Source organism: Stegastes partitus, unplaced genomic scaffold (genome assembly GCF_000690725.1).
Source record: "Stegastes partitus isolate 25-593 unplaced genomic scaffold, Stegastes_partitus-1.0.2 Scaffold864, whole genome shotgun sequence".
Taxonomy (NCBI): Eukaryota; Metazoa; Chordata; class Actinopteri; family Pomacentridae; genus Stegastes; species Stegastes partitus.
The window spans coordinates 28,402-44,861 of NW_007578595.1; the positions used below are offsets into that span (position 1 = coordinate 28,402).

General features: G+C 42.9%; 1 protein-coding gene across 1 annotated transcript in view; it reads right to left on the reverse strand.

Moving 5' to 3' along the window:
- The window catches only part of agbl4 (AGBL carboxypeptidase 4), a 250,453-nt gene that overhangs the window by 26,119 nt on the left and 207,874 nt on the right, over window positions 1-16,460 (reverse strand). Inside the window, exons 7-8 of the mRNA XM_008293187.1 lie at window positions 1,853-1,892; window positions 1,518-1,670 (exon numbers count right to left, since the gene is read on the reverse strand). Coding sequence (XP_008291409.1) covers window positions 1,518-1,670; window positions 1,853-1,892 — 193 coding nt within the window. The remainder of the gene's footprint in view (window positions 1-1,517; window positions 1,671-1,852; window positions 1,893-16,460) is intronic.

Below are 16,460 nucleotides of genomic sequence, written 5' to 3' on the forward strand. Positions count from 1 at the left end.
TGCAGCGGTTTGAAATTAAGCGCCTCTCTGAACACACATTATTAACCAATCTGTGATGCACAACCTCACATCCCTCTGGAGATCCTGTACAGTAGAAACCGTAGCGTTCAATACGGACCGACTGGTGGGCAAAGTTTCCCAGCTGACACAAACCTTGAATGACAGATTGTTTCTCAGACACAAACAACAGGAGCAAAAACAAATTGCTTGTGTGTTTGTGTGTCAGTTCACTCATCGCTGCACTTAAAAAAGTTCACGCTGCACCGCGGCGGTCTGCCGTGGATTCAGGTCTGTTACTGCCAACGTCTCTACAGCCGCATATCGACTGTTGTGTTGCACAAATCTGACAAGACCTGCGAGGGCTCCGGCTGAAACAGAGTCAGACTCTAAATAAGGGATGGTGAAGTCAGATTACAGTTTCTGGGGAAAAAATAAAAGAGAAGCAGCAGCTACAATTAATAGTTTTTGAGATTCTTTGGGCTCAGATTTTCTTTTGTCGGCCGCTTCACTGTTTTCACTGCTCGGTGTTTCCTATCAAATCAACATCCTACTTCTAATGCATGCAGGTGTACAGTCGTGAACAAAACTTTAAACACAACGTAATGGCAGTCTTTAGTTTCCAGTGAGGATTTCCTTATTGATCAATAAAGAAACTAAAACAGGAAAATGCATTTCTTTCTCGCAGACTTATGGAGGATGGCTCAGTGTTCTAATAATAACTTATGGGGACCTTACAAACTGATCTGTTTGTTACGCCCTTAACTGTAGAACCTCTTTCAGAACCGTTCTTAAGGGCGAAAACGCAGAAAAACCGCTGTATTGGTCTCAATGCTAATTGAATACAGCTAATTTAGTAAATTATGGTTCCATTTGGAGGAAAATAGACACAAAGCCGGATGTGTTTAAGGGTGTGGTTTGGGTGGGAGAGCAGATCCACTAACTGGAAGGTTGCAGGTTCAATCCCCACCCGTCCACCTACAGAAGTGTGTAGAACGGTCTGACTGCACCTCGTTATCATTCTGCTACAGGAGATTAAAGCTCTGACGTACTTATTGACAGCAATCACAGTTGTTCTGAGCAGAGCTAAGTTCAGGGTAAAGAGACGAGGTTCATGCAAAACAGTCTGAAAATCAACGTCCTACTTTAAATGCATGCAGGTGTGAACAAAAGTTTCCAATGACTCCTATTAACTTTTTATGATGGAATAACTGAAATGCATTCATCTCTGTGACAATAAACAATCATGCATTAGACACAGGTCTTCTGGTAATATAACAAAATCTGCATAATTTACACAACATGCAAAACATACATACAGCTTTTGTTCACATCTGCACCTCCGAGGTCCTCATCTGTCTGCAGTTTGACAGTAAGTGCCAGCACATTCTCAGTGTTTGCAGAAATAAGACAATCTCATGTTATTTTCTGGAGCCAGCCTCCAAAACCCGAAGCTGGTGAAATTCTCGTCCAGATCTCGCCTCGCTGGCGTTTGCGCGAGTCTGTTTGTGGCGACTTACAAAAGAGAAGTCTGGTGCGTTCTGGCACAGCAGCCTGGGGAAGACGGCCTGTCTCTGGACGCGCTCCTCGTCCTCGAACACGTTGCCATACATGAAGCCGTTCAGCATGGTGGAGTGGGCATGGACGTCGATGTAGAACTCCAGACTCACCCTCTGATGGGGGGAGGAGGAGAGAGAGCAGAGGGACAGACAAAACAGACAGAAGATAAGAAGCAGCAGGTTAGGTGGGAAATTTGTCTGTCAGCGAGCAACAGTCCACAGCCGAGCCCCTCCGCTGGGAGTAAGGAAAGGCCTCCGCTGGCTCTGAGGAGACGGTGCCGGGAGGAGGCTTTCACCCATGGGACGACCACGAACCCTCCAGACACCTCGTCATACCTGAAAGGAGCCAACCACCCACACATAACTTCAATCAAGCTGTCCTTCTGAAGGGCAGCCCTTCAGTACATACATGGGCCGCTGAGCTGAGAGGAATATTGTATAAACACACACACACACACACACACACACACACTCTCGTAGATTCATCACGGACACCAAACTTATTTATCAGGTTAATATTGACTTCATATTGAGCGTGTAATGTCTTTTCTATCTAGTATACACTGTGTAAAATGGATTTGATAAGATCTGTTTTTCTAGCTGTTATCATTCAGCGCACACACACACACACACACACACACACACACACACACACACACCTACACACACACACACACACGCACACAGACTTTTATTTTGTGATACAAACAAATAACATATTCTCTAACCTCCAGCTCTCACCCTTTAAAATTCAAGATGCACAATCATCATAACACGTTGCACCGTCCAGATGGCTCCTCCACCGAAGCACCGCTTTCAAACGTTCAACGCTCGCAAAGTTCAGCGCCGGACAAATGTCGACACTACAAATGTGCTGCAGGAGGGAGGGAGAACTTTCCGATCGAAACTAACGGAGCAAAGGCGAATTCTCTTAAACTCGTAAGGACTCGTGTAAACTCGAGACGCTCTGAGGTCACCAACCAGCGTTTTCCAGGTTTATAACAGTAATTCAATCTGGTTTTGAATATTTATTGTGCTCAAACTGCAAAAAGCGACAAAATAAATTTCCTCAAACGTGTCCGTATGAAAGAAGCCACTTGATTTTTGATCGATGGACATTATTGTCTCGGTACAAAGGAAACTGAGAAACGACTCACAAAAGAAAATAGTAAAACAAATTGAAGACTGTGGCGACAAACAAACAGGTTTATAATCATCCTACTAGGATTCTAGCTTCTCTTTTTTGTGATTTTCCACCTTTAAACCATTATTCTCTGCTGTTGTAATGCAGTTTGTCTGTCTTGTGTCATTTCAAGTTGGTAAAAAATAAAATCCAAAGCATATTCATTAAAACAGTGTCACTCAGCTGTGCACAGCTTTGGACTCAGTTCAGGAGATTTAATTTATTCCTACCCAGTGGCAGCCTCCAGGGCTGAAAAATGAACCCAACACAGAAGCTCCAAAAACTGCAGATCCTCAGATGGCCACTGGAGGCTCCAAAAGCAACTCAATCCCCATAGACGCCCCATGTTAAAATGTCCAGCTTAAAAACAGAAATAAACTTGTTGACACCCTCATACAGGAAAAGTTTTGGTCTCTGTAGCTAAGTTCCCAGTTTATGACAAATGTGTGGGGGTTATTTTATGTATCTATCACTCACTTGAACTGGATTGAGGTTTAAAGTTATGTATTGTTAAAGGAATAGCTGCAGTTCATGACTCACAGATGTTTGCAGCTCCACTTATAGTTCACTTCTTTGCACATGTTTTGTTTAGCCAGGACTTTATAGGAGTCAGAAACTGTCAAGATAGCTGAGCCACCACACTAAGCTTCAAACCTGCTCTTAAGGAACCCTGTAAGCTACAAGCTAAGACTGTTAGCGTCAAGGAGGCATTATTTTGGCTTATGAACCGATTGTTCAAGGACAATCGTTTAAAGTTATTTTTTGGCCTTTATTTGACAGGACAGTAGAGAGTGAGACAGGAAAGTGGGGCAAAGAATGGACCTGCAGCAAATGGCCATGGATTGGATTCAAACCCATGACTGCTGCATCGGGGCCTATAGCCCCAGTACATGGGTCATCAGCTCAACCAGTTGAGCTACAGCGGCGGCCCCGAGGTCAATCATATAGTGAAGTTAACAGCACTGGCACAAATCTGTATTCTACACCATTTGTCACGCTGAAATGTTCAAACAGGATAAAGGATCACTGCATAAGGTTGTTTAAATTAGAGTTGGTTCACTGGTCTGAGGTCAGTAAGTCCTATACTAGTCTTCATCATGGTGCTCCTTTACTAGCTAAACTCCAACAGTTCCCTTTGTGAGCCAACATTAAAGTTCCTGCCTCCTCTAGTTACTAAACAGAAAGACGCAACCAGGTACTACAGCTCATCTGCAATACTTAAAGCGTGTATTATCTTGCAAAATGGTATTCGATGCCATCAGATAAAAGATTAAATAAAAAATAAAAAACCTAGAAACTAATTTTATGGGTAATCCCTGATGGAAACACGAGTTGGAATGAATAAATAATCCACTTAAACACTTGTGCTACCAATCATCGTAAAAATAAACCAAAAAAATGTTTTTCACAAAGTTAATTATCAAAAATGTTGCTGCTGAACGGTTTCTCAAAAGCTGAACACGAACAGAAAACTACTTAAGAAACTCTAATTGGAGTTCAGTAACGTAAGAAATTATGCTCATAATTATGTCAATTAACACAAAAAAACTCCTTTTAAATGATGTGGAACAACCTGGAAATCAATGTAAAAACTTCCAAAGTGTTTCAGCAACTGTTATTTAAACGTTAATTAAAGATGAAACAATTGGTCGTCAATTTCTTGTTGAGACTATTTTTTCTTTTAGAATGTAAACCTAAACGAGAACAGGTGTGAAGACTGTTAACAAAAAACACATCCTCACCTCAGCAGTCCTAAACTGGCTCTGACAAGGGCAGGAATACAAACCCCCACACAGCCACCCAGATCCAGCCCCGCTAACAAACACACCTCCTGACCCTGAACTCTGGAGCTACACCCACCTCCATCCCACCTCTCCTCTATCTTATCGCTTTGTCCGCCTTCTCCCGGTTTTTATCCTTCCACTCCTCCTCTCCTCCCTCTCCTCTCTTTATCTCCCTTCCCTCCCTCTCTCTGCTCATTAGAGATGCAGCACCACACCTTGTTCCCTGTGGGTCATAAAGAGGAGGATGGAGGAGGAGGAGGAGGAGGGAGAGATAGTGGGAGAAGAAGAAGGAAAGAAGGAAGGAAGGAAGGGAACAAAAAAAAAGACAAAGAGGGAAAAGGATGCATGTGGTTTTGGTGTTGTGTGAAGAGACGCAGGGGCAGGGAGGAGCAAAAAAAACAACCTGGAGATGGGGTTGCAAAGAGGGAGAACGGGAGGGAATAAGTACGTAAAGACAAACAGAGAGAGGGAGGAAACGAGTGAGAGACATAGAGATGTGTTGGGAGAGATTGGCGGCGGGGAGAGAGAGGAGGGAAGCGGTGCTTGGGCGGCCCCGGCGACGCAGTGTGCCTGTGTTTGAAATTCCGCTCACAGCCAAAGCAATTTCCTGGCGGTGGCTATGCTGTCAGCTGCTTGGCTGGCTGGCGGTGAAATATGGTGGCTGGGAGTCGGCCGCTAGCAGCCCCCGACAACCTGATGGATGGAGCCCCAGAGGAGAGGAACAGCAGCAGGAGGAGGAAGGTGGGGTGGGGATGGAGGAGGAGGAGGAGGAGGGAGAAACAACAGAAAAACAAAAGAAAAAAAAAAGAGCAAGAAAAGGAGGAGGAGGAGGAGGAGGGGGGAAAAAGAAGCTAAATGCAGCCAACTGAGCAGCGGTGGCGATGGGAGGTAGAAATATATAGCGAGACATGAAGGGAGAGTTAAATTAAGAATGAAAATGAAAGGAGGAGGAGGAGGGAGGGGTGAGGAGAAAGAGAGACGAGGAGGAGGGAGGGAGATGGAGAGAGTAGAGAAAGAGACTCGGGGTCTATTAGGAGGAGAGTGGAAGGAGTTACAACCGAGCAGCCGGGGTCTAGACGAGGGGAAACCAGCCTAATAATCACCTGGGTCTCCCAACCTCTGGGCGGGTGGGAGGGGGAGGAGGGGGAGGAGAGGGAGGTGGCTGCATTGGAGGAGGGTGGACGGGCAGGTGATGGAAAGAGGATGTGGTGGAGAGGTTAACTGGCTGCTCACATGAGGTGCACGACACGTCTACAGACCTTCATTTAAATGTCAGTGTTTAACCGGTTACTCAGCATCATGAGCTGGATGTGACCTTAAATGAGCAGACAACTAAAAAATGACACTCAGGATATGTAATGTTTGGACACTGATGAGATTAAAGCAGAGATCAGCTACACCGACACAACATAAAGCTGCACCGAAGAACAGATCCAACGCTATCTGCTATATTATTGATGTCTCAGTCGAGTGTTTTGACCTCAAGTCAATGTTAACGTTCAGTTTCTGCTGAATAGACCCTTCAAGTGCATTAAAGCTGTTAAAAGCCAGCGTATGAGCTCGATAATTAAATAGGTTTGCAATACATTAAGCAAAAAAAGTGCATTTCTGCATCCAAGCTTTAACTTATGCTAACTCGGTGGATATGAGCCGTGATGTGAAGCTTCGGTCGGACGCTGTCTGAGATGTCGTGTGGAGATGGCAGAGTGGCTCCACAAGCTCCAAAAGATCACAACCTGTTTTCTCTACGTGCATGTCAGATTAGATTAGTTAGATTAGCTGTAGTACCTGGTTGTTCCACCAGGTGGAGCCTCTCACTATAGTAAACTATAGCGACCACAGCAGGCAGTCAGACTACAGGGAGTTCATGTTGGCCATCAAAGAGCATCGTAGGGGTTTAGCTAACGATGGGCACCATGACAAAGACTTCTGGGACGATTAATGACCTCCAGCCAGAGCACATGAGCTTCAGACAGGCGGGATCAGATAGATGCCAGCAGCAGATGAGATGTCTGAGCATCCCATTCATGTCTGTTGACTAAAACAGTAACATCAGCACAGAGCATACATCAGTTTGTATAACCTGATTATTGATTGAGGCAGCTGCTGATTATTGATTAAGGATGATTCCAGCCTCCTGCTACAGACCGTGCTCTCCCTTCATGACACCAACTAGCCTAGCTAGCCACACACTAGCCTAGCTTTTGCAAAAATAAGATAAAATTTCTCTTAATTGGAGGCATGGTGTCAAACAAAAAAACTTTAAATCAGCCCAGTACAACAAGTACTGCACATGGACCAGGTTTCCAGATACTTCTGGCCAGTGTATCATGTAGACAGAGGAGCGTAGGCAGGTATCTGACGTACAGTGCATGTTTATGAAGATCATGAAGTGAGAGGAGAAAGACCTCCAAGAAACCCATCAAACACACAGAGACCATGTGTTGACAGAAGGTAGAGGACGTAAACCTCATGGTTTGGTGTGAGAACGACACAAACAGTTCAAGTCCGACACCGTCCTGATCTTAACCCAAAAGGTTTCCACATGATGCCTTGAAGGTCTCCTTGAAGGACGCAGGAGGAGCAGCGGTAGCGGCGATGGAGCCCCACAATGTCATGTCCAGACTGACTACAATGCTCAGTTAATGCCCTGTCAATCAGACGGAGACGGTTCTGAAGGCCCCACCACTGTGATTGATGCTTCAATTAACAACCCGCTCTGACCTCCAGAATTGTTCATTTGAAATTGTAATTAAGCAATTAGGGGCAATTAAGAAACAGAGACTGCTGAATGAAAGTCAGAAGACAATTTGAAGAGAGAGAGAGGGAGAGGGAGAAACAGAGGGGCGAGCGAGTGTCCAAATTAAACCTCTCAGAGAGAAACAAAAGCCCGTCTTGCTGCAGAAACTCCAGGGAACTCTCAACTTGTGGTGAACTTGCAGCGGCGGCAAACAGTTTAGTGTAAAACCTAGAAGGTCAAACGAATGAATTTTGTCAGACAAGTACTTATCTGCTGCATATTAATTAGAGCGGGGTGCGGGGGGTGGTGGTGGTGGTGCGGGCCGTAAATGCTGGGCTTATCTTTACACGGGAAGGAAAAGAAGCTGATTGAAGCAGGATTACAAGCTCCTGAATAAAGCTCTCGGCATCAGCAGTGTACCTTTCGGGGAGAGGAGGGGGAGCTGCTGCTTGTTCAGGAGAAAAAAGTTGAACGTACGACTCCGGTAATGCACATCCTACAACATTAAACACATAATACCTGTGGGAGGAGTGGAGTGTCTCCGCCGGGTCCAACTGGACTATCAAGTGGGAGGAAACATTCTGGTGGCTGGAAGGCCAGTCTGGGACTGGGAGGACGTCAGTCGACCGCCTGTTCAATTCTCTGCTTTTGTATCGTACGTATGCGGTTTACACCAACACTGGGGGCAGATCTGGTGTTACGGAGGTAATCTCAGCAACAATGGGCCCTTGATTACACACAGAGGTAAACAAAAGCAAATTTTGTTTCACAACTACCTAATTAAGTCAACACTGGCGTCACAAAAACACCAATTTTTATTCATTTACAGCTGATTCACATACATGACGACAACAAAGCCGACGCTACGTCCAGAGCAAATAACAAACTTCACTGTGTCTGGATTTAAAGAATCGTATCGTTCGTCCTGTGAGCGAAATGAGGAAAATCCAGCTGTTACTTCATTTTAAAAGAAGCCCGTTTCTTCTTCACAAACAAGGTCAGATCTTTGGGTGAGTTTCTGCTCATCATCAAACAATGTGTCTCACTTTAAATGTAAGGAGAGGAAAAGCCTTTTAGGATGAAGGATGCTCAGTGGGTTCGCCGAACGCGATGCTATCTCGACGTACCATCGCCGGCTCATTCACTCCGACACAGCAAGGACCATCTGACAAATTAATGTAGAATGAAAAGCTGCTGGCATTAGAGGCAGCGCTGGGCTGGGACGCTGCTGGTAGTTAGAGCAGAAAAACTCTGTTTAATCTGCTGCTTACGCTTCTGCTGCTTCTGTTGTGAAGACGGTCAAAGAAAAGAAACCTGCATCCCAACTCTTTATATATCTGATATGTACACGGCTTCAGCAGGTTGAAGGGAAATCTAAAGCTCGCTGTCGAGGGTTAAACAAATGCTCATGTTGTGTGTAACATAAAAAGCTAAAGAGCTGTAGGTGAAAGAAACACACTAACAAAAGGTTTGCTCATGACTAACAGAGAATCTGTGGATGAGAATCTACGACGACCCATAAAATGGATGAGAACAAACACTAAAGGAAGAAAAGCCTCTGGTTTCTCTCTTTTGATGAGCAAACAGGTTCCTGCCTGCGTCGTGCTTTAACTACTGTAACATGGACCACTGCAGACCATGACTGCCAGCTAACGGCACATTACCAGAAAATGCAAGATAAGGGCGGATAGATGAGGCCGATAAGGCGGGACACCGTGAAAGGTGATTCCACAGGAGGATGTGAGGGAAGGGTTTCCAGCTGTGTGCTCATGAACCAGCCACAAGTTAGCACATTTCGCTAAAACCACTGTAAACAGCGATGTCCCAATAACCCGTCCAGCTCTAATCGATAAGTATTGATCACCTGCTGAGCCAATCCGATACCATGTTTTCTTGAGTTACCTGAGTGAACTGATAGAGCTCAGGGTTTACTTTTTAGGAGCCGGATCAAACCGGTGCTGTTGAATGCAGCTCTGTTACGAGCATCAGATACTCACATTACAGACTTCACGAGCAGCTACTGGACTTCCTTTGTTTTCTTATTCAAAGTGCATATTTCCAGACTGCAGACACTTGCAACAACAACAACAACAACAACAACAACAACAACAACAACAGTTTATACCAGTCTTTTTGAGTTATGACAATTTCTGATGAAATTATGTTCAACTGACCCTCCATCCATCATCTCTACACCTTAGTCCTCACCAGGGTCATGGGGGGCTGGAGCCTATCCCAGCTGACTCAGGGTGAAGGCAGGTTCACCTGGACAGGTAACCAGTCTATCACAGGGCTACACTTAGAGACAGACAACCAAGCACACTCACATTCACACCTACGGACAATTTACAATCACCAATTAACCTCAGCATGTTTCTGGACTGTGGGAGGAAGCCGGAGAACCCGGAGAGAACCCACGCTGCACGGGGAGAACATGGAGACTCCACGCAGGAAGATCCCGGGTGTCCTCACCGGGACGCCAACCGGCGACCTTCTAGCTGTGAGGCCACGGTGCTAACCACCGAGACACCTGCAGCCCCTTGTTCAACTGACAGACTACAGTATTTTTAATCATAACTCACTTCATAACTGTTTTTAAGGTGATTATTCATAAAATATGCAAGTCATTCCAACTAGTATTTCCATGATATTTAAACAGGTTTTTGAGTGTCATGTAGCTAATTAACATAATTATGAACCCAAGTTTTAAAATCCAGACCTCAAGGGAAAGAAAAATTTAGTTATCAAGCAAATTTCATTATGTTACTTTAACCTGACTTTAGATTTAAATCAATAATGCAGAAATTTTGAGTTTAAATTACACACAAGATTAAACTGATGCAACTATAACTTTATTTCCATCAACACTACCCATTGAAGGGTTTATATTAATCAGTAAATTATAATTTGTTCTTGTCACATGCATTAAATCAAGTGGTGGGAATAGGTGCTTTGAACTTTTTAGACAGAAGTAGAAGAAGAATTGTTTCCCTCTATGACACTGGAGTGACATAAACGAAGGACTGGTCAATAAAGCCGACACTGATGATTTAAATCCTGATCTTTGAGATGTTTTCTAAAAGTAAAGCTAAGAATTGCACTGAAGTCTGTCTGCCAGCGGAGTTTGTTTTTAGAAAATAATCATTGTTTTTGAGAGGAGCGAGCGTCGTTAAAGACCCGAAGCTTCGCCGGTCCGTCTCCAGAGTTCTGCCGTGACGATAATTTCCAACCTCAAGTGAACTGGTGATAAGTGAGCGGTGAAAGTGAGCGTGAAAAGACGCGACAAGATAAGTGAAGAGCCTCAGAGCGAAAACACCGGGTTAAAGTTTGACTAAAAAAAAACCCAACAAAAAAAAAAACCCAGGACTAGACGGTAAACATTCCCCCGTGACGTCCCTTAAACACTGTAAACCTCTAACCGATATTTCATTAGTTAGAGGAGCCAATTGGGGTCGCCGGCGGGGCTCGTGGTCAGTGACCCTCTAATGATGCAGCGGCGACAGAACATGGCAGATGGCATGACCTGCTTCATGGATGAGAGTAAATGACACAAAACTCTGCCTCCGTCTGTCTCCGTCTATCTGATCCGCTCCTCTCGCCCTCTCGCTCTCAAATTGATGGCGGTATTTGTCAGTTTATGAACACAGAGGTGACTTGTAATCAGGCTGAACGGGCGCCGGCAGCCCTCCGCTTCAGGCCTGTTAGTGCCACATAAGCTGCCACATCTGCTGGGAGGGCTTTGCCAAGAGAACATGAAGGAGGAGGAGGAGGAGGAGGAGGAGGAGGAGGGCGATAGGTGCAGGGAGGAAGATGCGATAAGCAAAGGGGCGGCATTGAAGAAATAATTTGAATATTATGTTAAAAAAAAATAAAAAAATTAAGATAAGGTGAGAGCCTTTGAACTATGTTGAGTAAAATAGCATAAAAATTGCCGGAGCATGAGAGCTTCATCTGTGTCTTCCTGTGAAAAGCAGACAATTCAGCTTCCAGCGGAGGCAGAATAAAGACAGGGACGGCGGAGGGATTGAAACGACGCAGGGATGATGGGCCAAAATTGGCCGTAAATCTCAGAAATGGATCAGAAATGGTTGGCTGACACCAGACGACATTTTAACGCACATAGAGAGAGGAGAGGGGAGACGGAGACACAAAAAAATAAAAAAACCCCACAGACAACTTCACACAGGAGGCGAATCTGACCGCCGAACGAGACAGACAGACGGAGGAAGTGGCAGAAGGAGGATTTCAAGGTGCAAAAATCCATCTCGGCGCTGTGACAGGACCTAATACATTTGTTTCAGATAGAAAATTAATTTCCTAATATTAAAAAGGTCAAAAATAAGCCAAGGAAACAATGACCTCTTTGTCATCCTTAACAAATTATCCAAAATGGCAGTGTCACATTGGAGGGGATGCATCGGCCGGTGATGAATGCTTCTGGTAATCAGCCAATCATAAAGAATTCTTCTTCTGCTTTTGATAAATGAGCTGGAAAAGCGACGCTTTAGGAAGGAGATGGGTCCATTTGTTTCTTTGGTCTCTTTTCCTTTTTTCTCCTTTCTCTCCCTCCCTCTCCATCTCTCTCTTTTCAAAACAAACACCGGGTAGCTTGGGAACAGATTATAGCTCCTTGCATCACTGACTCTTTCAGTCATTTTCCCTGCTGACCAATGTTCAGTTGCAGATGGTAATTGATGGAATTTTAGGAAGCAGACTCGCCTTCAGACGGATGGAGAGCAACTTTACACTCAGCTTATGAGCAAACACTGAGTTGTTATCCACCTAATGGCTCGACTTGATCACAGTCTGACTTTACATTTTACACTTTATTTATAATGTGAATCATCCAGATCTGAACATGCAGGTAAAGCTGTGCTAAGCTAAGCTAACGTGTGGTTTATGCGCTGCTTTGAGTTATTTCATCTTAGAAACATAAATCCTCCTGCTTTCCTTAAACATGTACCTCAGTTCCACTACTACACACATTAGCTCATTAATTAGCTAATAAAGTTGTTTTATGAGTGATTAAAGTGTAAAACTAGCTCGCAGTTAGATTAACTAAACTTGAGATATTAAGTTGAGTCAACTCGTTTAACTGCTTTCCTTTTACATGTTCTGAGCTTTGGCTTCATTTAACTTTAAGAACCTACAGAAAGAAAATCTGAGGCTGCTCCTGTTTCAGTGACATACATTAGAAATCTACAGCTGTAGGAAGCTAATCTAATACCAACTTTAGTCATGGTTAGTGTTAGTTTGATTGTTTTAAGAAGCAACAACCATAATATAGTTTAACAAAGACACACAGCAAGTTCCTTTGCTACCAAAAACAAGAGTCTCTGAGGAGTTCTAACTCTCTAACAATGAATCCTGGGCAGTTTGATTATATGTTTTGTTTCGTATAAACTTAATTTATTGAGTTGAGTGAACTCTCAGCTGTTCATTCATTCAACTCAAAATGGCTCAAGTTATAAGAAATCGTGTTTTTTAAGCTGTAAAGAGGTTTAAAATTCAAAATTAGTCATTAAATAGCGAAAAATTACACATTAATAAGAAGTAAACCAGCAAATGTGAGTTAATTTGACTAAATTCTTTGATGATGTTTTACAGTGCAGGCTGACGGACCATAAGACTCAAACACTTCATGACATCAGTCGTTCTCTGTTTTAGCTGCCAGTTGTAGGAGAATTTAGTCAGTGTTTGTACCGTTTGTTTGCATATTTGACTGATAAACTGTTTTTTTATGAGCTCGTTGTCCATCACATGAACCTCCTGCAGAGTTTTTAAGTGAACATGACTTGTGGGATGGTTTATGTGAAGGCAGCTGTTGAGAAGAGAAGCGAGTCAGATGTTTGCTTCACACAGGCTGATAACGGAGATCCTGTGACGTGAAGATCAGAGTCGTATTTATGAAGACACAGGATTTGTGCGATTCAGTCGACCAACTTGTTTTCTTTGGACTCAAACCTAAACGTGGACCGAGGATCGCTGACGTCGCTCACTTCCTTTTGAAGCCTCACTGGTGCAGCTCAGAGGAAAAACCTCCAGGACACACTGAGTCCGTTCTCTGGTTTACCTGAGTCCTTCCTTGTGTTTGTACCTTTTTGTTTCGCTTCGGTTTGCTCCCCATGTTCGTGTTGACTTTTGGGGTTTTTGGTTAACCTCTGTCTGCTCCCGGTGGTTTTTTTATTAACCTTTTGGACTTTCGTTGTCTTTGTGTTAGTCAATAGAAAAGCTTTTTGTTGTTGTTGTTGTTTTCTCCTGAAATCCTTGTAACACCTCAAACACCAACGTCTCTGTGATTCCTGCACATTAAGGCTGGTTTCATATATATGTTTATGTCCTGGGTTATTATAAAGAACATTTAGTACATTAATTAACCCCTGATTAATCAACTTTTTACTCTGTACTCTGTAAGTTCATTCCAACCTCAGAGTTAGCTCCACTTCAGCTCATCATTTAGTTCAATTTCATCTTTTGAGTTGTGAAACTAGTTCAGTCAAATTAATTACCCAAAGAAAACAAGTTCAATAAATTCAATATATTAAGTTGAATCAACTAGTGTGAGTGGTTACAGACAGACCTGCTTTTCTTTAACAGTTTATTCTTACTTCTATACGTTGAGAACTTTCAGCCTCATCATTTTATTTACTAGCTACCATCACCTACAGCCGGATAAATGACAAGTTTGTGGGTTTAGGGACTAAATTCGACACCAAAACAACAGCTGGTTTTCTCAAACAACCAAACACGAGAATCTCTGGGAGGGTTTAACAGTCTAACGATGCATCTCGTAAAGTTTACCTACGTGCTAGTTCTACGTCTTATAAACTTAATTTAAAGCTGAATGAACTCTCAGACGTTCACTTTATGTCCAAATGTCTTCATTTATAAGAACCCTTGTTTTAAAGTTTAAAAAAAGTGTTTAAGAAATGAGAGATTTTAGGTTAAAAGAACCAGAAATGAGCTAAACTCATGTATTTACATTAAGTAGAAAAGATCAGTTCATTCGTCTACATCCTACGTTCAGTTCACTCCTCCTCCGTCCCAGCATCCACCCGAACACTTTCATTTCATTTCCTCTGTTTGTTATCATCACTCCTCCGTCTCTCTTCGTTCAGCCTGTATTTTGTCTGGAGTGATGAATTTAAAGCCTGGATGCGACGCACAGCCTCTCTGTATTCATAGATTAATAAAGCCGGCTGCTTCACGTTAACACATCGTTTCTCGTTTAGGTCAGCGTTTGCATAAACACATGCTGGGCGCGGCGTTACGTTTCTGCACTAATGTTTGTCAAGTAAAAGTTTGCAGCCGTCAGTAGCGACGCAGCGTCGCGGCCTCCGCTAGCAGCTTTGATTTAAACGCCACTTGTCTGGGAAACTCGCAGCAGAAGTTATTGCCTGAACAGAACAAGGAAGCTATTTTACCAACAGAAAGAGAGCGCCGCTGAATCCACAATGATGGGGAATCACTTTGGAGTGACTGAGGTGTCTGTCACCGGAATGGCTGATGGGGTTTCAAACTGAACGGGCTCCTTTGTGCAGCAGAGGGCAATGTGACTTTGAATTATGACGCCGTGTGCATAGAGCTGTGGCTGTTTGGAGCAGCTCAGCATCACGGGGAACGGGCTGACTGATGCACCTGAACACCCACAACAACTTCCTGTTGCACCTTTAACTCAATTAACAGTTTGGTGCTCATGAATTAAAGCTGGACACGAATCTGAAGACTCACCAGACTGATGAATTATTGCAAACAGCACAAACAGTTTTTGGTTTTGACACCCAGAAAGATGCACATATTGAAAAACTGAATGAGTCCCGTCATCAGCAGGTTGAGTTAGTGTCGCTGGAGCCGCATGAGACAGTCGCACAAATCACAAAGAAATACTGGCTGCTGTTTGCGTTATTTATTTTTTTTGAGCTAAGATGAATTTTAATTAAATTATCTTCAACCAAAAAACTGCTCTCAGTCAGAGGAATGAGCTTTTCTGTGTTTAAGATCTTTTTTTTAACTTAATAATGAAAAAGTCTTTATATTGATAACTCATGAAAAGTTGTTCCAACAAAAGGAAGTTTTGTCATTTATGCACTTAAGATCACTATGAACACAAGGTCTTAAGCTGGCAAACATGAAAAAAATAACTTATGACAACTTTTTAAGTAATGTTTCCTTATGTAGAAATTTTAAGAAATTGATTTATTTAACTTTAAAAAAAAAAAACTTCAACTGTTTATTTGAAGGAACTTCAATTCTCAAGGTTAAGAAAAACTAAATCAAAAAGCTAATTTCATTGAATTTTGCTTTAAATCAACTAACACAAAAACCTGAGTTTAAAATACACATAATATAACATTATTGTTCCAACAAAGCAAAACAATGTTTGTGACTTAAAAGGTTTATATGAATAAGTAAACGAAGAGTTCATTTGCAAAACCAGATAACTCCATCTTCACAAACATTCAGAAAACCAATTTTTCCATCGACTATCTGAGACAACATCAGTCAAACTTAAGTTATCTCTACTTTTGTCATTTCTACCGAGTCAAATCCACTCAGCTTCAGTCTGACTGATATCATCTCAAGCAAACAACAAAAAAATACGTTTTCTGAAAATCTACAAAAATGGAGTTTTCTGTTTTTGCAAATAAACTCTTCAAATATAAATACTTTAAGAATCTTTAGGTTATTTAGAATCTCTTCATGGAGATTCATCAACATGACTGCTGTAGTTCTGCTGCAGTTTGAACTAAAAAGGTAAAGAAACGTCCACTTGCTTGAGTTCTGAGAGGTTATCAAGCATCTTCTGCATAAATACGACCTGCAGTTCAACCTAATGCTCCAACGTGACTGCTGCTAACACCTGAGTCACTGAGTTGTTTTTTTACACAATCTGGTTGGAGCAAATAATTTATTATTATTATTATCCATCCATCCTCTATACACCACTTAATCCTCACTGGAGTCTATCCCAGCTGACTCAGGGTGAAGGCAGGTTCACCTGGACAGGTAACCAGTCTATCACAGGGCTACACTTAGAGACAGACAACCAAGCACACTCACATTCACACCTACGGACAATTTACAATCACCAATTAACCTCAGCATGTTTCTGGACTGTGGGAGGACGCCGGAGAACCCGGAGAGAACCCACGCTGCACGGGGAGAACATGGAGACTCCACGCAGGAAGATCCCGGGT